The 23,212-nt window shown below is 43.3% G+C and overlaps 1 protein-coding gene across 1 annotated transcript in view; it reads right to left on the reverse strand.

The window, feature by feature from the left end:
• SYT17 (synaptotagmin 17) overlaps positions 1–22,771 on the reverse strand; it is an 83,707-nt gene extending 60,936 nt beyond the window's left edge. The window contains exon 1 of the mRNA XM_075285542.1: positions 22,419–22,771. Within this exon, the coding sequence (XP_075141643.1) occupies positions 22,419–22,433 (15 nt within the window). The 5' untranslated portion in view covers positions 22,434–22,771. The remainder of the gene's footprint in view (positions 1–22,418) is intronic.
• Positions 22,772–23,212: the final 441 nt, after the last annotated feature.

The following is a 23,212-nucleotide window of genomic DNA, read 5'->3' on the forward strand; positions in this document are numbered from 1 at the left end:
GGATGAGCATCTGTATGACGCATTACAAATGTTTGGCATTGGTAATCCTGAGTAGAGATGAGCGAGTACTGTTCGGATCAGCCGATCCGAACAGCACGCTCGCATAGAAATGAATGGACATAGCCGGCACGCGGGGGGTTATGCAGCCGGCCGCCGTCAAAGCGGAAGTACCAGGTGCATCCATTCATTTCTATGGAGCGTACTGTTTGGATTGGCTGATCCGAACAGTACTCGCTCATCTCAAATCCTGAGTATTATAGAACCCAAACGTCAGGAAAGCCATAGGTTGCAGATTAGAGATGAGCAAACACTGTTTGGATCAGCCGATCCGAACAGCACGCTCCCATAGAAATGAATGGAAGCACTTGTGACGCCGGCCGGACGCCGGCAAAGTCAGCCTCACAGGTGCTTCCATTCATTTCTATGGGAGCGTGCTGTTCGGATCGGCTGATCCAAACAGTGTTCGCTCATCTCTATTGCAGATCATTGTTATACAATTACTTTACTTTCTCATTTTTATAAATGTAGAGAATAAAGTATACAATTGTAAAGAATAAATGATAAATTACAGAATTGTAAAGAATAAGTGATACATTCGGATACGTTCGGATAATTGACATAAATGTAACAGAAGATAAATATAAAGAATAAGTGACAAATTATATGAATATAGACACAGATAAATGTCAAGAATAAATTATATAAAGATATAATAAGTGATGCATAATATAAATGTAATGATTGATAAATGTAATAAATTCAAATGATTTAAATCTAGATAAAGAACAAATTATAAAATCATTTAAATGTAAAGATAAAAATATAAAAAATAAAACATGAAAAAAAGTAAAAGCGCATATTGAGCACAGACAAATTAGAAAATGTGTTATTGTTAGAAGTATAATCTAAGCAGGGAAAAACTAAAAAAAAAAACTACAAAAAATGTATCTAATTTACTAATGTGTCTGTGAGTAAGCGCAAGGTGACACCGATACTCATCAGCAGCAAATAGGTAGGAGGTGCAGTATGGATTTTGTAGCTCGGTCTAGGGAAATTGTCACTGTAGCCTGTGACCTTCTCGTGACGGCCCTGGCTTGCCAGTACACTGTCTAGTAGTAGGGGATGGGTGATTGTTGTATTGTTTTTCCATCGGAGGACAGATCTTCGCTTAGAAATTAACTGAGACTGTAACCATAGAAACATCTGCAAAGGATGGCACGGCTGCAGACCCTCTCACCTCTCCTGGGAGACAGGGAATCAGACACCACAGATGAATCCTCCCATGTGCCTTCAGCATTTGCAACAAGTAAAAAAAAAAAAATCAGACACTCCTCTGGATGTACACTGCTTTATCACATAAATCCCCAGCAGGCTGGTGGGCATAAATTTAATCATAGTGGATACAAGACTCTCACTGAGCCCGTCTTGATGAAAATGAGAGAAGTCCGTCGTGTCTTATTGGCAAGGTTATAGAAAATTTCTTTTATATCAGGTATTGGAAGGAAGAGGGATGACGTCATACAAGAGGAGGACAGACAGCCGAGGACCTATTAGGATGCTAAATAGTAGGTTGCAGCCTATAAATTGACATGCTCGGGGTCACATCATGGGTGGAGTTTGTGCATTGTGGAAAAGGGCTTTTCATCTCTAATACAAACATATTCAATGTATCTCTACATTAATGGATTTCTACAGATAGTTTTGATACATTCCATAAAAAAAACAAACTGTGTAGCATCACCCTGCAAGTCAATGTCCAATGCAATGTTTGAAGCGTCAGCATTGACTTGAAAGATTACTACCTTATAACAGGTATCACTAAGGGATCATTTACCTACCCTTGCCCCTAAGGAGCACTGCATGGCTATAAGGTGAAACTGTACCCTTTCAGATGTATAGAAAATTGGTATGGAATCTATGGGTCGTCAACTTATGATCCAAACTATGCAAAACTAGACACCTGAACAATGGCTTACATCTGCCATCTGCTTGCAAACTGATGGGATTCCTCCCAAGTGTCCTTTTTTTGACAAGACAGTCCCTACATTTCACCCACGTCTCTCTTTGATCCTGTCCCTCTTTTTTAATAAACATAATTCTATTGTTCTGGAACTATTTATCTGGTCCATATCTGTATATTATACTCAAATGTTTATAATATGTCTTAATTTGGTGCATTTTAGATCTTAAAATGTCTATATTCAGATGTTGTTTGTGCTTACATTTTAAAAAGAATCCAAGCATATAGATAGGGAAACAGTTTTTAATATTCACCTCTATGTGACAGGCCAAAAAGTTACAAGGTAAGCAGTGGTGACCCAATCTTTTCAGGACTGGAAGCGGTGGGGGGCATCAGCTAGTCAACATACAGGCAATATACCAACACTTAGCTAAATATTAGAGCCAGCCAAAACTTATGTGCAACACCCCAACACCCCCAACCTAATACTGAGTACTACACATGACTCCTCCTTCAGACCCCAAAATTAAGTCAGACACATAATGCTGCAAGACGAGGATGAAGCAAAACAACCAGGCAGTGAGAATGAAGACATCTTTATCTGGTTCCCTATCCTCTCCAATACACTGTGGATGTCACTGAATAGCTACAACACATGCAGACTATAACCCTAGAGACTCCACCATGGAACAATAGACAAAACTATTATGTCTAAGAATACGACTTTAACTTTAGCTCTACAAGACAATATACTTTACATGGAGTATGCTTGTTATAATACTATTAGTAAATAGTCCGCACATTTCACTGAGCAAGAGATAATATTCATTTATGAGATAGCATTAATTTATGATAATATATGAATGTGCACATGTTTTATTAAACATTTCCCTTTATATTCATTTATAGATAATACTATAAATTTTATAATGTAATATAATATACTAGAAATTATATAGATACAAATATGTATCTGATCCTGGACTGTACAGTATAATAGTTATAACAGGAGCTGCAAATACTGAGGTCATAATAGCAACATCTAACACAGAACAACGACTGATACATAGTATAACGAAGATTATAAGCTGATACATTACTTATAAACCATAAACAACATAGAAGGCTGATTCATTGTTTCTTCACAAAAATAACTTTCTCTAATTCTATTTTTCATTAATTTAGGTTTCCAAATGTCTTCAGTGAAATCTCAGTAAACAACCACCTCTTTGAGACCAGTTCCTTATCTAGATCAGATTTCCAATCCACTATATATTATACAGACTGGCCATCTTCTTTGAGAAGATCACCTAGAAGACCACTTTTTGATGCAATTTTGATGGTCAACTCAAAGAGGTTTCACTGTATCAAGATAAATTCTGTGCACTTTGGAAACATCAAGGTAGAAAAAACTAACTTTCTGTACCATATACCAAACCCTAGGTGGCCACAGTATATCTGTTATCAAGAAGCTCCTTTATAAAGATAGGAAGACAAGATCAATGACCACCGTACAATCATACACACCCTTTTAATCCCACAAAGATACATAGTTTCTTAAAGAGACTAAACAACAATAAGGCATCAAGATCTGGTCAGATATATAATAATGTAATAAAGTAGGTGGTCATACAATGACCATAAAGTTCTATAACATTTTATAATATATGACTATAAGTTCGTTGTATCGATTTATATCACATTATTATTAGGAAAAACATTCTCAACAAATCTATTCCACATAGATGATAGAATATAATGACATAATAGATACATTTTTCGATGCGATTGGAATACTTACAATCATTGTCTTTGGTAATCGATGCAGGGCAGACTGTGCGTGAGCTGCACTGATATTTCAGACCCACTGATATATTAGATTACACTTGATTATAGTCAGATAGTTGCGTAGCAATGGCTAAGTATGTGCTTGCTCCTAGATTATACCACAAAATCCTTCATATATATGTAGAATAATGACTAAGGATAATAGAGAAAGAAAAAAGTGGAGGGAGGGAGGAGAAGTATTATAGAGGAAATGAGTGTGGGAGGGAAATGGAGAATAACAACATACTGAAGGTCAGAACAAGTGTGGTATAGAAATTATTGTTAAGAACTTATGTGATAGGAGGCGGGGAAACTGACAATGTAGAAGACAACTTTGAAGATGTAGAGGAAAAAGCATAGGGTAAGAACAAGAAGAATACATCAAGGCTACATGCACACAACATGTAGCCAGGCTGGGATTGAATGGCATGGGCGGTATATGGATGACCCTATTTACTGCTCTCAGGAAACCCACAAAATGGACAGATATGGAAGCACGGTGGCTCAGTGGTTAGCACTACAGTCTTGCAGGGCCAGAGTCCTAGGTTGCAGATAACACCTGCAAATGTTGAGGTTGTATGTTTTCCCTGTGTTTGCATGGGTTTACTCTCACATTACAATGAGATACTGATAAGGAATGTAAATTGTGAGCCGTACATGGGACAGTGATTGACAACATCTGTAAAGTGCTGCAGAATATGATGGTGCTATATAAGTAAATAAAATAGACTGCCTATCTTGAAATTTCCCACTTGCTAACTGCCACATATATGGGTCCATGATAATACATGGGCACTTGTATACAGCCATAGAAATGAATGGGTCAATGTGCTAGCCATGAAAAACACAGTAAGCACACAATAAGCCCAAATAGCCAAAGGGTAAGGTCTCTGATGCCTAGATACTAAGAGGAAGAATATACTCACCAATTCTCCTCAAAAAAGGAGTGAGCACTTGGACTTCTAGAAGATCTGACACATTTCCTAGGCCCATCATTTTTTGCTTGACTTGGACAGTTTATGTAATGATCATGTCCAAAAAAGGGTGTGCCCAGTATATAGTGTATCCACACCATATGGAAGGGGTTGGTGCCACATTCACATAGGGCATGGCCATGAACAGAAGCAAACATAGCCGCAAACTCAGACACTGATTTTAAAATGTTGGCAAGTATAAGTAGGAATTAAACAAAATCCCACATTTCATCCCCTTTATGGCAGTCCTTGGTACTCTTATGGTACCAAGTACTTTAAGGTGTTGTCCAAGATTATTAACAATGTTCTGCAATACCAGACTCTGCCTATGGACAATGGTGGCTCAGTGGTTATCACTATTGCTAACTGATTGGCTTCCTGCAAAACAACTAATCATTGTGGGTGTTGGGAATGAGTACCTGTATGCCAGCCACTAACTCCCCTACTCCATAACACTTCCTGTACTTTGTGAGAGAAGAGTGCATTACAAATGTCTTTAAAAAAAGCAGCCCTTTCCACCAAACAGCATGCACATTTTGTTTAAAGTCCCCATCCAAACCCATCTTACTACTTTCTATTTCTGCTTTAGGGTATATAAGGCATCTTCTACTACAGGAAGATCCTTGAGCAATAAGGTTCCTAGCTTGCTAGTGTCCTGTAAAGGTGTTATATCTATTGAGCATTGTGATCACCCAAATATTCAACTGCTTGTTTACCTAGCTCTGCACTTCTTTCTCCTGCCAGTTCACTGTGTTGAGTTTGCCCATTCCTGAACTCTGCTACAAATGAACTAAACCTGTCCTGACTTTGTCTTGACCACTGACTATGTCTCTGCCATTGGTACCTTATATTTTCATCTCTCCACCTGTCTGAGTTGGCAGCCACCGATCTTCTCCTAGAAGTACCAACCTGGCAGTTCCCTGCAGTGTAGACCAGGTCCTTGCACAGTAATTAGGGTAAAAACTAGAGGATCACTTGAGCAATGGCCTCAGTAGTTGCCAGATACCAAACTTTTCAATGGTAGATTAAGTCTACCCCCACAGTCTATGTGTTTATTCACATCTGTCGTAGAACCAGAAGAATGGATTAAACAATAATAATCTACTGACAGGTCATGGGTCTCGAGGGTCCCCTTTGACTATAATGTTTGGTACTATTTGGTGTCCAGTTTTCTCTCTGACATTGCAGGACAAGAGATTTGTGCTTGCAGGACTTTTTTGGTTACAAGTTCAGATGTGCTCTCCATTAGATGGGCACCAACACAGATGTGAAAGTTGTCCTAGTCAAACAAAAGGTATGTGATAAGCAAATATAGGCAATGCAATAGCAAGGTATGAACGACTAAAACTGGCAACAGTAGCAGGACAAATTAGGTTGTAATAGACCCATGTCATGATTGGCTAGAGACATGTGCTGGGCACGTGTGCCACCTGACAGGCTGGGTCTCGAGAACAGAACTGGCTGGGTATACTTCTTAAAGGAAGAAAAGGAAAGAGATGATGTAAATGATGCATAAATGGAAATAATGAGCCCATAAAATACTTGAGGTACAGATTCTCTACATTTAAAGTTTATAGTGGCCATGTTATGTTTCTGTCACTTTATATATGCTATGTCAAGGTTTATCCAGTCAAATGTGATGTTTAACATGTTAGAGAACCACTCATTGTGAATGACAAAATGCTGCAGACATCATCAGCCAAAGCCTGAATGGTGAAGCACAAAGCTGATCGCTGTGCTCTACCACTCTATTAAACTTTATCTGCATCCTAAGGATACATATAGAGCTGTCTGGAACAATGGAACAGCATCTGAAATATTGGATTGTCCTGCTCAATCCAGGTCAGCTAAGGGGGCCTCACTACCGTGGGGCCCAATGAAGGTCCTTCTCCCTGTCCATGTACCAGATAAACTGGATAATGTTGAGGGCTCTGTGGGGGTCATATCCTCACAGTACTGTAGATACACAGTAACATGTGTCACTGGAGTGGGGCATCTCAAAGCTTAACCCTGAAGACCCTAGAGGGTGAAAGAAACTGCATCCTAGTGTGCCACTAAAGACTATGGAGACTGGAGAATCACACATCTGACTACATGATAACTGTGACTGGTCAAGTGAGAAGCCAAGACTATCCTTCCTGAAGTACTGAATGTGAGAGACCATCTCCAGTGAGATAAATACTCAAGACCTGAAGACCATTGTGCAGAGTAATCAATGTGTACGAATATAGAGAGTTGTATACTAAGTGTATATAGCAGACTACACTTTGATGCCACCTGTATGCTTTCATACAACTAAGTTTCCACTGATATAATGCTGCTGCTGCCTAAGTGAAATACTGTGGACTGTGTGAGCATGGAATCTGCGGATTACGACAGCGTGGGTATCCAACCTGTGTATTACAACTGTTGGATTACATTTGTTGCTACAGGCAACGACACGTAGGATCATATTCTGTAAAGGACTATGTTCTAAGTCTATGTGCTAGGTCTGTGTTCTGTTCTCATACACTGTGCCTCTGCAAAGACGTGTAACTGCCAAGGCTTGTGCCTTCCTTGGGAGACTCTGTGTATTGCTCTGTATTGCTACTTGTAATACTCTTTGTAATCATCATGTTTGTTATCTAATCCTGAGTAAAATCACTGTTCAGTTCTTCTCCTGCCCCCGTCTGAACTAATATGTCATCCTCAAGAGGCCCACAATAATAAGGCTCATTTGGCCAAAGGTCCTGGAAAGGACCAACCCCTTTAACCTCTTCATGATGCGACAAATTTTCATTTTTGTTTTTTACTCCCTCCAAAAGCTATAGCTTTTTATTTTGTGATTCACAGAGCGTGTGAGGGCTTTATTTTTTTAAGACAAATTAAACTTCATAATGCTACCATATAATATCCCTCACAATGTACTGGGAAGCTGAAACAAAATGGAGTGGAATTACAGAAAAACTGTGTCTGTGCCACTTTCTTATTGGTCTTGGTCTTACAGCATTCAATGTGTAGCCCAAATGACACGTTACCTATATTCTACAGGTCGTTACAATTACAATACGATAGCAAATTTATATATTTTTGATATTTTTTAACAACTTAACAAAATACAAAACTTTGAAAAAAAAATTCTTGGAGTCGCCATATGCAGACACCTGCTACATTTGTATATTTCCATACACGGGTGTAGCTAAAGCATCTTTTTTTGCAGGGCCATATGTTCTTTTTTATTTATTCTTGGGGAATGTTCGATTTATGAAAAAACTGTTCTTTTGGCTTTTTTTCCGTGACGGCATTCGCTGCATGGGAAAAATATTTAAACAGGTTTGTAGTTCGGAATTTTTGGATGCAGGAATTTCTAATGAGTATTTGTTTTATTTTGTTCATTTTTAGATCTGATCTAGGGAAAGGGGATGATTTGACCTTTTAATATTTTTTTTTCCATTTATTTTTTATTTTTAGACTCACTAAGGAGTCCTGAACCTCAGGGGGTCTGATCATTACTACAGTACATTGCAATGCTATTGAACTGCATTGCTGTGTATTGTAAAATCCATAGAGTACTATTACAAACTACCTAGCAAAGCCTGGGAACCTTTAATAAGTTCCTGGCTGTCACAATAATGAATCCCCAGCCCCTCAGATCTTGGGTACAATACAGTGGAGACCCTTCAGCTATGGAGACCACTCATCCCTTGGCTTCTCCTCAGCATCTGATCACACTCCATTTTGGCTGCCATCTTTCTCCTTCTCTTCGTTGTGTTATTAATCTCATGATGTATCAGCACAGCATGACCTGGGCAGCTATAGACTTTGCTGTATCTACCTGCTGGAGCAATGTCATTATCCTTCTCTCATAATTTTCCTTCTCTATTCTCTCGTAAAACATCCAAAAGACTATAAGTATATAGTCAAGAACTGTAATCGCCTCCGTTATAACTGTGTGACAGGAAATGTCTGCTCATCAGTACTGAAAGGGGCTATCCATTTTCTACAAGAGACTTCATGGAACTTCATTGGTACCTACTGTCGCGGCTACAGTTTGTATGCTGAGTGACCATCACAACTCTTCCGTGCAGCCTCAGTACCGGTTATCTGCGGCGGGCTCAGGTGTCAGACTCCTAAAAATCTAATGTTGATGGCAATCAATTATAGAAAGTTGATAACTTCTTTAAAAGTCAGTAAAAGAGCCTTTGTGGTACAGTCCATCAAACATGAAGCCAGGGAGCTGTGCTCTTTAGGGAAAATGCTCACCAGAATCCAGCCTATCAAACCAGTCCCCAAATGAACATTGTGACTTTTTTTTACATGATAAAACTGGAATAAGCGGTTTAAAAAACTCAACCCATAATGGATTGCAGCTTGCGGTTTATGGGCTGTGTACCTGATTAGAATGCCTACAATAACCATAATATTCATGTCCATAAAAGTGCCGATATTAGGCACATGAACTGGGTCACTGAGCATTTTCTTTTACACCATGTGGATTGTTGGGTATGTGTCATTTACCCCAAGGGGTAGTGATGACATTTATGTGGATGATACTTTTAAATATATCACATACCCAGACATTGTATTGACCAAGTACACCCCATCACGGCAATGGTATTCCCAATGGCAGTGCCCACTTTCAGCAGTATAATGGTGCAAGCCACTGGCCACTTTAACTATGCTTACTACTGAGTCATTGCATCTACCTTGATCTGGAACTCTCTATAAAGGGAGACATTATGATTCTCTAAACAAGCAGAACCTAGTTGCACCCATTGGCTTTGAAGTGGGATGTGCCCATGTGGCACCACTCAATGACCAGTCCATCCCACTATGGCCAGACACCTTGTATTCGCGCTAGGTGGGAAAACTCTCATATAACAGTGAGGCTGTCTTGTGTCTTTCCATCTGGCCCTCCTTTGCTACCTGTCTGAATATTCGTCTGTGTGGACCATTTCTGGAGCTGGGCTTCTTTGAATCTAATAGCTAACTTATCAATCCTTATGTTTCCCTGAGAAGTGTTTATGTGAAGACCTGTTTGGTCTGGATTCAGAGGTTCTGGCAATGGATGAAAAGCGGGAGGATAAGCGCCAGTCTAAAGAGCCATCCACTGAAGTGAAAGAGACAGCGAAACCCCTAAAGGAAATCTCACCAGTGGACCAGTGGATCCCGCTAATGCTCATAGTAGACTATGATCTTTTGACAAGGAGGCTGCTAAGTCAACTAAAGGAGAAGAGGTTCAAGAAGAACCATATAGACTGATCTTAAGAGTGCTCATGAGGACTAAGTCCGCTATCAATGTATGCAGTTTTTATGCACTCAGGTCAGTTGCCTTGTGGTTATGCAGGGAAGTAAGAGTCTCTTAAAAAAAATGAAACTTTCCAACATCTTCAAGCCGTTTCATCTGGTCCACTGTGGCTACTAGTTTTACTGTCTATCCATGCAGTGCAATTCTGGAGTCAAACCTGTTTGTATACAAAGGTTGACATAGCAATCCTGGTGTGCATGAGAAATGGTTATCACAGGTGTAAACTCCAGTAAGAAGTGGAAAGCCACTATGGGACTATTCTCATGCTGAACAACTTGGCCTTTTCTGTTGTGTTGGACTACTGATGTTGATCTTGGCTGTTCTTTATGGCTGAGCAACTGCTATTAACCTCTGTTCTGCCAAATATCTGCTACTTCAGTCAAATGGTGGTGACCACTAGGCTGTGTTGGTGAAATGTGTTTCTTGGCTGCAATACTACCACACAGGGTAGTAGGAATTTGGTTGATCTATCCTTGGGTAGATTGGTGACCGTGTGGAGGTTGTTCCTGGCCCAGTGGAGTACTTATTGGTGTCATTGAAGATGGCTGCAGGCCCCTACAAATGCACTCTGCCCACTACATACATTGTTCAGGAATAGTTTGAGGAATCCCAAAAAAGAGACCAACTTGGCCTCTAAAAATAAACCTGATCCATGGAGGGCCCCACCTATCAACTTAAAGGGATTTTCCAGGATTTACATACTAATGACCTGTGGACAGGTAATCAATATGTGATCAGTGGGGTCCTGGCCCACAGAATCCTAAAGGGATAGGTCATGAATATGAATGTCCCACAAAACCCCTTTAAAGGATCTGCTGCCATATACGCCTGGATACATTCAGAGATCTTGTAGAGTCAATACAAGAGTCAGATCTATTTTGGTGGGATTATGGGGATTTACACATTTGGTTCTATTGTTAGTGATTAGAGATGAGCGAACAGTGTTCTATCGAACTCATGTTCGATCGGATATTAGGCTGTTCGGCATGTTCGAATCGAATCGAACACCGCGTGGTAAAGTGCGCCATTACTCGATTCCCCTCCCACCTTCCCTGGCGCCTTTTTTGCTCCAATAACAGGACAGGAACTACGACACCGGTGACGTTGAGAAAAGTAGGCAAAACCCAATGGCTGCCGAAAACATGTGACCTCTAATTTAAAAGAACAGCGCCGCCCAGGTTCGCGTCATTCTGAGCTTGCAATTCACCGAGGACGGAGGTTTCCGTCCAGCTAGCTAGGGCTTAGATTCTGGGTAGGCAGGGACAGGCTAGGATAGGAAGGAGAAGACAACCACAACAGCTCTTGTAAGAGCTAAATTCCAGGGAGAAGCTTGTCAGTGTAACGTGGCACTGACGGGCTCAATCGCCGCAACCCAGCTTTCCCAGGATCCTGAATGGAATACACTGTCAGTGTATTCCCGTATACCCGATATATACCCCCGATACCCGTTCCAACGGTGTGCCCCCCCACCTTCACCCCAGAAATACCCTGCAAGTCCCCTAGCAATAGAATTGGGGCTATATACACCCACTATTTTTGCTACTGCCATATAGTGCCATTGTCTGACTGGGAATTCAAAGAATATATTGGGGTTACGTGCACCCACAATTTTTACTACTGGTATACAGTGCCAGTTTCTGACTGGGAATTCAAAGAATATATTGGGGTTACAAATACCCTCATTTCTTGCTAATGCCATATAGTGCCAGTTTCTGACTGGTAATTCAAAGAATATATTGGGGTTACGTGCACCCACAATTTTTACTACTGGTATACAGTGCCATTGTCTGACTGGGAATTCAAAGAATATATTGAGGTTATAAATACCCTCATTTCTTGCTACTGGTATATAGTGCCATTGTCTGACTGGGAATTCAAAGAATATATTGGGGTTACGTGCACCCACAATTTTTACTACTGGTATACAGTGCCAGTTTCTGACTGGGAATTCAAAGAATATATTGGGGTTACAAATACCCTCATTTCTTGCTACTGCCATATAGTGCCAGTTTCTGACTGGTAATTCAAAGAATATATTGGGGTTACGTGCACCCACAATTTTTACTACTGGTATACAGTGCCATTGTCTGACTGGGAATTCAAAGAATATATTGGGGTTATAAATACCCTCATTTCTTGTTACTGCCATATAGTGCCAGTTTCTGACTGGTAATTCAAAGAATATATTGGGGTTACGTGCACCCACAATTTTTACTACTGGTATACAGTGCCATTGTCTGACTGGGAATTCAAAGAATATATTGGGGTTATAAATACCCTCATTTCTTGCTACTGCCATATAGTGCCATTGTCTGACTGGGAATTCAAAGAATATATTGGGGTTACGTGCACCCACAATTTTTACTACTGGTATACAGTGCCAGTTTCTGACTGGGAATTCAAAGAATATATTGGGGTTACAAATACCCTCATTTCTTGCTACTGCCATATAGTGCCAGTTTCTGACTGGTAATTCAAAGAATATATTGGGGTTACGTGCACCCACAATTTTTACTACTGGTATACAGTGCCATTGTCTGACTGGGAATTCAAAGAATATATTGGGGTTACAAATACCCTCATTTCTTGCTACTGCCATATAGTGCCAGTTTCTGACTGGTAATTCAAAGAATATATTGGGGTTACGTGCACCCACAATTTTTACTACTGGTATACAGTGCCATTGTCTGACTGGGAATTCAAAGAATATATTGGGGTTATAAATACCCTCATTTCTTGCTACTGCCATATAGTGCCAGTTTCTGACTGGGAATTCAAAGAATATATTGGGGTTACGTGCACCCACAATTTTTACTACTGGTATACAGTGCCATTGTCTGACTGGGAATTCAAAGAATATATTGGGGTTATAAATACCCTCATTTCTTGCTACTGGTATATAGTGCCATTGTCTGACTGGGAATTCAAAGAATATATTGGGGTTACGTGCACCCACAATTTTTACTACTGGTATACAGTGCCAGTTTCTGACTGGGAATTCAAAGAATATATTGGGGTTACAAATACCCTCATTTCTTGCTACTGCCATATAGTGCCAGTTTCTGACTGGTAATTCAAAGAATATATTGGGGTTACGTGCACCCACAATTTTTACTACTGGTATACAGTGCCAGTTTCTGACTGGGAATTCAAAGAATATATTGGGGTTACAAATACCCTCATTTCTTGCTACTGCCATATAGTGCCAGTTTCTGACTGGTAATTCAAAGAATATATTGGGGTTACGTGCACCCACAATTTTTACTACTGGTATACAGTGCCATTGTCTGACTGGGAATTCAAAGAATATATTGGGGTTATAAATACCCTCATTTCTTGCTACTGGTATATAGTGCCATTGTCTGACTGGGAATTCAAAGAATATATTGGGGTTACGTGCACCCACAATTTTTACTACTGGTATACAGTGCCAGTTTCTGACTGGGAATTCAAAGAATATATTGGGGTTATAAATACCCTCATTTCTTGCTACTGGTATATAGTGCCATTGTCTGACTGGGAATTCAAAGAATATATTGGGGTTACGTGCACCCACAATTTTTACTACTGGTATACAGTGCCAGTTTCTGACTGGGAATTCAAAGAATATATTGGGGTTACAAATACCCTCATTTCTTGCTACTGCCATATAGTGCCAGTTTCTGACTGGTAATTCAAAGAATATATTGGGGTTACGTGCACCCACAGTTTTTACTACTGGTATACAGTGCCATTGTCTGACTGGGAATTCAAATAATATATTGGGGTTATAAATACCCTCATTTCTTGCTACTGCCATATAGTGCCAGTTTCTGACTGGTAATTCAAAGAATATATTGGGGTTATAAATACCCTCATTTCTTGCTACTGGTATATAGTGCCATTGTCTGACTGGGAATTCAAAGAATATATTGGGGTTACGTGCACCCACAATTTTTGCTACTGGTATATAGTGCCAATTTCTAACTGGGAATTCAAAATGCGCAAGGCTCCCGGAAAGGGACGTGGACGAGGCCGTGGGCGAGGTCGGGGGAATGGTTCTGGGGAGCAAGGTAGCAGTGAAGCCACAGGGCGTCCCGTGCCTACTCCTGTGGGGCAGCAAGCATTGCGCCACTCCACAGTGCCAGGGTTGCTTGCCACATTAACTAAACTGCAGGGTACAAACCTTAGTAGGCCCGAGAACCAGGAACAGGTCTTGCAATGGCTGTCAGAGAACGCTTACAGCACATTGTCCAGCAGCCAGTCAGACTCTGCCTCCTCTCCTCCTATTACCCAACAGTCTTGTCCTCCTTCCTCCCAAAATTCCCAAGCTTCACAGAACAATAACCCCAACTGTCCCTGCTCCCCAGAGCTGTTCTCCGCTCCTTTCATTGTCCCTCAACCTGCCTCTCCACGTCACGATTCCACGAACCTAACAGAGGAGCATCTGTGTCCAGATGCTCAAACACTAGAGTCTCCTCCATCTCCGTTCGATTTGGTGGTGGATGACCAGCAACCCACCCTCATCGACGATGATGTGACGCAGTTGCCGTCAGGGCATCCAGTTGACCGGCGCATTGTGCGGGAGGAGGAGATGAGACAGGAGTTGGAAGAGGAAGTGGTGGATGATGAGGACACTGACCCGACCTGGACAGGGGGGATGTCAAGCGGGGAAAGTAGTGTGGATGTTGAGGCAAGTGCAGCACCAAAAAGGGTAGCTAGAGGCAGAGGCAGAGGTCAGCAGCTTAGGCGAAGCCAGGCCACACCCGGAATCTCCCAAGATGTTCCAGTTCGTACCCAGCCCCGAAAAACTCCCACCTCGAGGGCACGTTTCTCGAAGGTGTGGAGTTTTTTCAAGGAATACGCCGAGGACAGATATAGTGTTGTCTGCACAATTTGCCTCTCGAAATTGATTAGGGGCTCTGAGAAGAGCAACCTGTCCACCACTTCAATGCGCCGTCATTTGGAATCCAAGCACTGGAATCAGTGGCAGGCAGCAACGGCAGGACAAAGGCCGCCTGCCGTTCACGCCACTGCCACTGCCTCTGCCTCTGCCACTGCCACTGCTGACTGTGCTGGCGATGCACTCCAGAGGACGAGCCAGGACACCACTTCATCTGCCTCCGCCACTTTGTTGACTTCTCCCTCATCCTCCCCTGTTCCTGTCTTATCTCCTTCTCCTGCACCATCAAAGGCACCATCAGGCGCTTCTTTACAACAACCCACCATCTCTCAGACATTGGAGCGGCGGCAGAAATACACTGCTAACCACCCACACGCGCAAGCCTTGAACGCCAACATCGCTAAACTGCTGGCCCAGGAGATGTTGGCGTTCCGGCTTGTTGAAACTCCCGCCTTCCTGGACCTGATGGCAACTGCGGCACCTCGCTATGCCGTCCCTAGCCGTCACTACTTCTCCCGGTGTGCCGTCCCCGCCTTGCACCAGCACGTGTCACTCAACATCAGGCGGGCCCTTAGTTCCGCGCTTTGCACAAAGGTCCACTTGACCACCGACGCGTGGACAAGTGCATGCGGACAGGGACGCTACATTTCACTGACGGCACACTGGGTGAATGTAGTTGAGGCTGGGACTGCTTCCCAAACTGGCCCGGTGTACCTCGTCTCCCTGCCTAACATTCCTGGCAGGGACACGAGAAGAACACCCCCCTCCTCCTCCTCCTCTACCGCCTCCTCCTCCGCCACCGCCTCCTCCTCCGCCACCGCCTCCTCCTCCGCTGTTAGATTGACCCCAGCTACGAGTTGGAAACGTTGCAGCACTGGCGTTGGTAGACGTCAGCAGGCTGTGCTGAAGCTGATCAGCTTGGGGGACAGACAGCACACTGCCTCCGAGGTGAGGGATGCCCTCCTCGATGAGACGGCAATATGGTTTGAGCCGCTGCACCTGGGCCCAGGCATGGTCGTTTGTGATAACGGCCGGAACCTGGTAGCAGCTCTGGAGCTTGCCGGACTCCAACATGTTCCATGCCTGGCCCACGTCTTCAACCTAGTGGTGCAACGTTTCCTAAAGAGCTACCCCAATGTTCCAGAGCTACTGGTGAAAGTGCGGCGCATGTGCGCCCACTTTCGCAAGTCGACAGTAGCCGCTGCTAGCTTAAAATCTCTCCAGCAACGCCTGCATGTGCCACAACACCGGCTTTTGTGCGACGTCCCCACACGCTGGAACTCAACGTTTCAGATGTTGAATAGAGTGGTTGAGCAGCAGAGACCTTTGATGGAATACCAGCTACAAAACCCTAGGGTGCCACAAAGTCAGCTGCCTCAGTTTCTCATCCATGAGTGGCCATGGATGAGAGACCTTTGTGACATCCTACGGGTGTTTGAGGAGTCCACAAGGAGGGTGAGCTCTGAGGATGCGATGGTGAGCCTTACAATCCCGCTCTTGTGTGTTCTGAGAGAATCCCTGATTGACATCAGGGATAACTCAGATCACACAGAGGAGTCAGGGATAGCATCCGATCCGTCACAGCTGGAGAGTAGGTCCACACATCTGTCCGCTTCATCGCGTTTAATGGAGGAGGAGGAGGAGGAGGAAGAAGAGTTGTCCGATGATGTGATGGTGATACAGGAGGCTTCCGGGCAACTTCGAATCGTCCCATTGTTGCAGCGCGGATGGGTAGACAATGGAGATTGAACTTTCCGGTGGGGCCAGAGGAGTCATGCCAACTAACACTGTGGCAGACATGGCTGAGTTCATGTTGGGGTGCTTTACAACCGACAAGCGTATTGTCAAAATCATGGAGGACAACCAGTACTGGATCTTTGCTATCCTTGACCCCCGGTATAAAAACAACATCTCGTCTTTTATTCCGGTAGAGGGGAGGGCCAATCGCATCAATGCTTGCCACAGGCAATTGGTGCAGAATATGATGGAGATGTTTCCAGCATGTGACGTTGGCGGCAGGGAGGACAGTTCCTCCAGTAGGCGACCAAGTTCTCACCGGTCCACACAAACGAGGGGCACACTGTCTAAGGTCTGGGACACCTTGATGGCACCCCCTCGCCAAAGTGCCGCCACAGAGGGTCCTAGTGTCACCAGGCGTGAGAAGTATAGGCGCATGTTGCGGGAATACCTTTCCGACCACAGCCCTGTCCTCTCCGACCCCTCTGCGCCCTACACGTATTGGGTGTCGAAGTTGGACCTGTGGCTTGAACTTGCCCTATATGCCTTGGAGGTGCTGTCCTGTCCTGCCGCCAGCGTCCTATCTGAGAGGGTGTTCAGTGCAGCCGGTGGCATCATCACTGACAAGCGCACCCGTCTGTCAGCTGAGAGTGCCGACCGGCTCACTTTGATAAAAATGAACCACCACTGGATAGAGCCTTCATTTTTGTGCCCACCTGTGTAAAGCACCCCAACATGAAACTCCATGTCTGTACTCAACCTCTCCAATTCCTCCGCATCCTCATACTCATCCACCATAAGCGTTGCACAATTCTGCTAATACTAGGCTCCCTCCAACATGATTTCCCCCAACTCTGCTGGTTAGAGGATCCCTCCACCATGAATTGGTCCAAACTGGGTTTTTTAGAGGCTCCCTCCACCATGAATTGGTCCAAACTGGGGTTTTTAGAGGCTCCCTCCACCATGAATTGGTCCAAACTGGGGTTTTTAGAGGCTCCCTCCACCATGAATTGGTCCAAACTGGGGTTTTTAGAGGCTCCCTCCACCATGAATTTGCCAAAACTGGGCTGTTTAGAGGCTCCCTCCACCATGAATTGGTCCAAACTGGGCTGGTTAGAGGCTCCCTCCACCATGAATTGGTCCAAACTGGGTTTTTTAGAGGCTCCCTCCACCATGAATTGGTCCAAACTGGGGTTTTTAGAGGCTCCCTCCACCATGAATTGGTCCAAACTGGGGTTTTTAGAGGCTCCCTCCACCATGAATTGGTCCAAACTGGGGTTTTTAGAGGCTCCCTCCACCATGAATTTGCCCAAACTGGGCTGTTTAGAGGCTCCCTCCACCATGAATTGGTCCAAATTGGGGTTTTTAGAGGCTCCCTCCACCATGAATTTGCCCAAACTGGGCTGGTTAGAGGCTCCCTCCACCATGAATTGGTCCAAACTGGGCTGGTTAGAGGCTCCCTCCACCATGAATTGGTCCAAATTGGGGTTTTTAGAGGCTCCCTCCACCATGAATTGGTCCAAACTGGGCTGTTTAGAGGCTCCCTCCACCATGAATTGGTCCAAACTGGGGTTTTTAGAGGCTCCCTCCACCATGAATTGGTCCAAACTGGGCTGGTTAGAGGCTCCCTCCACCATGAATTGGTCCAAACTGGGTTTTTTAGAGGCTCCCTCCACCATGAATTGGTCCAAACTGGGGTTTTTAGAGGCTCCCTCCACCATGAATTTGCCCAAACTGGGCTGTTTAGAGGCTCCCTCCACCATGAATTGGTCCAAATTGGGGTTTTTAGAGGCTCCCTCCACCATGAATTTGCCCAAACTGGGCTGGTTAGAGGCTCCCTCCACCATGAATTGGTCCAAACTGGGCTGGTTAGAGGCTCCCTCCACCATGAATTGGTCCAAATTGGGGTTTTTAGAGGCTCCCTCCACCATGAATTGGTCCAAACTGGGCTGTTTAGAGGCTCCCTCCACCATGAATTGGTCCAAACTGGGGTTTTTAGAGGCTCCCTCCACCATGAATTGGTCCAAACTGGGCTGGTTAGAGGCTCCCTCCACCATGAATTGGTCCAAACTGGGTTTTTTAGAGGCTCCCTCCACCATGAATTGGTCCAAACTGGGTTTTTTAGAGGCTCCCTCCACCATGAATTGGTCCAAACTGGGGTTTTTAGAGGCTCCCTCCACCATGAATTGGTCCAAACTGGGGTTTTTAGAGGCTCCCTCCACCATGAATTTGCCCAAACTGGGCTGTTTAGAGGCTCCCTCCAGCATGAATTGGTCCAAACTGGGGGTTTTAGAGGCTCCCTCCACCATGAATTGGTCCAAACTGGGGTTTTTAGAGGCTCCCTCCACCATGAATTGGTCCAAACTGGGGTTTTTAGAGGCTCCCTCCACCATGAATTGGTCCAAACTGGGCTGGTTAGAGGCTCCCTCCACCATGAATTGGTCCAAACTGGGTTTTTTAGAGGCTCCCTCCACCATGAATTGGTCCAAACTGGGGTTTTTAGAGGCTCCCTCCACCATGAATTGGTCCAAACTGGGGTTTTTAGAGGCTCCCTCCACCATGAATTGGTCCAAACTGGGGTTTTTAGAGGCTCCCTCCACCATGAATTGGTCCAAACTGGGGTTTTTAGAGGCTCCCTCCACCATGAATTGGTCCAAACTGGGCTGGTTAGAGGCTCCCTCCACCATGAATTTGCCCAAACTGGGCTGTTTAGAGGCTCCCTCCACCATTAATTGGTCCAAACGGGGGTTTTTAGAGGCTCCCTCCACCATGAATTTGCCCAAACTGGGCTGGTTAGAGGCTCCCTCCACCATGAATTTGCCCAAACTGGGCTGTTTAGAGGCTCCCTCCACCATGAATTGGTCCAAACTGGGCTGTTTAGAGGCTCCCTCCACCATGAATTGGTCCAAACTGGGTTTTTTAGAGGCTCCCTCCACCATGAATTGGTCCAAACTGGGGTTTTTAGAGGCTCCCTCCACCATGAATTGGTCCAAACTGGGGTTTTTAGAGGCTCCCTCCACCATGAATTGGTCCAAACTGGGTTTTTTAGAGGCTCCCTCCACCATGAATTGGTCCAAACTGGGTTTTTTAGAGGCTCCCTCCACCATGAATTGGTCCAAACTGGGGTTTTTAGAGGCTCCCTCCACCATGAATTGGTCCAAACTGGGGTTTTTAGAGGCTCCCTCCACCATGAATTTGCCCAAACTGGGCTGTTTAGAGGCTCCCTCCAGCATGAATTGGTCCAAACTGGGGGTTTTAGAGGCTCCCTCCACCATGAATTGGTCCAAACTGGGGTTTTTAGAGGCTCCCTCCACCATGAATTGGTCCAAACTGGGGTTTTTAGAGGCTCCCTCCACCATGAATTGGTCCAAACTGGGCTGGTTAGAGGCTCCCTCCACCATGAATTGGTCCAAACTGGGTTTTTTAGAGGCTCCCTCCACCATGAATTGGTCCAAACTGGGTTTTTTAGAGGCTCCCTCCACCATGAATTTGCCCAAACTGGGCTGTTTAGAGGCTCCCTCCACCATGAATTGGTCCAAACTGGGTTTTTTAGAGGCTCCCTCCACCATGAATTGGTCCAAACTGGGGTTTTTAGAGTCTCCCTCCACCATGAATTGGTCCAAACTGGGGTTTTTAGAGGCTCCCTCCACCATGAATTTGCCCAAACTCTGCTGGTTAGAGGCTCAATCCACCCTGATTTTCAAAACAAATGTTGGTGCCAACCTCAACTTACTACAAGGGCCAAATTCACTGCTGGTGACAAGCTCTCCTCACTGCAAGTGCCAAATACACATGTTTCAAGGTGTTTTCCTACTGTCAGAGAGGTGGTATTGAGTGTGTAAAGTGTGTAGTTGTTAGGCTGTGATGTTGGGGTAATAGAGGGTCTTTGGTGTGTTAGATGCCCCCAGACATGCTTCCCCTGCTGTCCCAGTGTCATTCCAGAGGTGTTGGCATCATTTCCTGGGGTGTCATAGTGGACTTGGTGACCCTCCAGACACGGATTTGGGTTTCCCCCTTAACGAGTATCTGTTCCCCATAGACTATAATGGGGTTCGAAACCCGTTCGAACACACGAACAGTGAGCGGCTGTTCGATTCGAATTTCGAACCTCGAACATTTTAGTGTTCGCTCATCTCTATTAGTGATGATCGATGTATATATATCGACAAGTTATGATTTCTATTATTATGACACACATTTGTAGGCGGCAGCGTATGATGAAACATGCTGTTATCGGCAACATGTCAGAGTAATCCAGATTATTTCATGATGATAATCCTCATGTGACAGATAGATGGAGAGTAACACAGATACAGCATGTAGAATACTAGAATATGCTGAGGCGTCTAGTTATGGCTAGCACAGGGTAACCTGACACTGACACAGACGCCCATTTGTAACAAGTGAGCAACATCTGCTGCCGACATGTTCAACTGTTGCTTTGCAGCTCCTGTGTGCAATAAAGCCTAACCAATGGAGGTGTCAGCTCCGCCCGCAGCCATCCAAACTCACAGGAGCCAGAAAACAACCTGTGTACAAGTCACAGCATCATTAACCCCATCAGGAGCAGTGCCCTACATTACTCGTCTTCTTATACCCTGGTCCCTACAGAGGGAAACTGCTTAAAGGGGAACTCTACTAAAAAAAAATATTGAAATTATTGATTGTGAGAATTGCAAATGTATTCATCTGTTGCTTAGCAACAGATGCTTGAACCGGCAGGATCATGTATTTGTCCATGTCGATTATTATTTTATTAGACTGGTTTTACAGGGGTTGGGTAGGGGTGAAGCAGATTTTTTTCATATAACAAAGTTTACAGTGACATGTCATCTGCAGTCTGCAGTAAAAAAAAAAAAAAGTATCAAAAAAGTGTTATATCATATAAATAGATAGATAATAGATACATTATATACACATGTATATAAATATGGAAACTTTATATATAATATATACATTATATACATAAATATGTATGAACACAAATTCATATATATGATACATATATATATATATATATATATATATATATATATATATATTAAATCTTATAAATATCAGATTACTAGATAGATAGATAGATAGATAGATAGATAGATAGATAGATAGATAGATAGATAGATAGATAGATAGATAGATAGATACGGTAGATAGATAGGAGATAGATAGATAGATAGATAGATAGATAGATAGATAGATAGATAGATAGATAGATACGTAGATAGATAGATAGATAGATAGATAGATAGATAGGAGATAGATGACAAACACAGATGTAGTAGAAATGAATGTGTCACTGTAGTAGTGTTTGTCATTCGCAGGTCCTCGCAGTGACATCACGGTATATTCTTTGTATTGTACGACAGACATTCCTACTTCATTATCAACTACACAAAACCAACCTAAATGACATTTCCGGCTCTGCTACATCAGAATATACTAATAAAATATTATGGCTCATACATGTAATATCTATACCAGACAACACATGAAAACTCTCTCTACTCTGCCAAACTTGTACAGATCTTTAGATGCTCCATATATTTTAGTATACATGCCACATAAAGTTCTGCTTCCGATATCCTAAAGAACAGATTTTTGTCTTAGTTTGGCTTAATTCGCACACATGTTGTTACCTCGCAGTCTCAGCCCATCCTTTGTGTCCAATGACTTGTTCATTGGCTGAAGCTTTGCAAGTTCCAACCAAAGACTTGATTTTCAACCATGAGTAGAAGTGTGAATGCCACCTACCTGTATATATGCCATCTTCTCTCACAGTGCCAGCAGGTGCCCGGGTTGCCTGTACATGGCCTTTCTCTTTCCCCTCTTTTCCTTAAAAAAAAAAAAGCAAAAAAAAAAAAAACACCAGAAATGACAGAGACGTGACTTGCTTAGTTGATGATCAGAGACCTGGATGGCTCTTCTCCTTCATAGTGACACTTCCCCATCAGTGGACAGGAGGCTACTCCTACTTGTGCCTTGCATGTCACATCAGATGTCCCCTGCTTTCTTTGGGGGGCAGTTTCAATGTGTGAGCCTGCTTGTGGGGACGGCTCCCTCCTCCCTGTCCCTGACACTGTGTAGCTTTGATTAGAAGTGCCCTCTTTGCCTGCTCTCCCTGTTTTGTTTTGAATTGTGCCTATCTTTCCAACACAGACTCACAGTCGCCACCTAGTGGCCACCAGCAGTATTTTTTGTCTTCTTTTACTTAGTATAAGCCCTAAGGCAATGTAAAGATGGGCATAGATGTAATTGTGTTGTGTTTCCATCCTTTAGATGCAGGAGTTCTGCTCCATAATACAATTTGGCATATATTGAACCTTCTATGTGTGTATTATTAAGTAATTCAGTGTACGTTAAATACTAGGAATATTGTAAAGTGCTGTAGAATATGTAGACAATATATAAATAAAATTATCGTTAATATTATAATAATATTATTATTTTATATTTATCATAATAACAAAAACAATAACAGTAATACATTCTAATAACGCTACGCTTTACATTGTTACAGGAATTAAAGGGGGCTTCTGAGTCCTTGT

This window comes from Leptodactylus fuscus, chromosome 8, assembly GCF_031893055.1.
Source record: "Leptodactylus fuscus isolate aLepFus1 chromosome 8, aLepFus1.hap2, whole genome shotgun sequence".
NCBI classification, from domain to species: Eukaryota; Metazoa; Chordata; class Amphibia; order Anura; family Leptodactylidae; genus Leptodactylus; species Leptodactylus fuscus.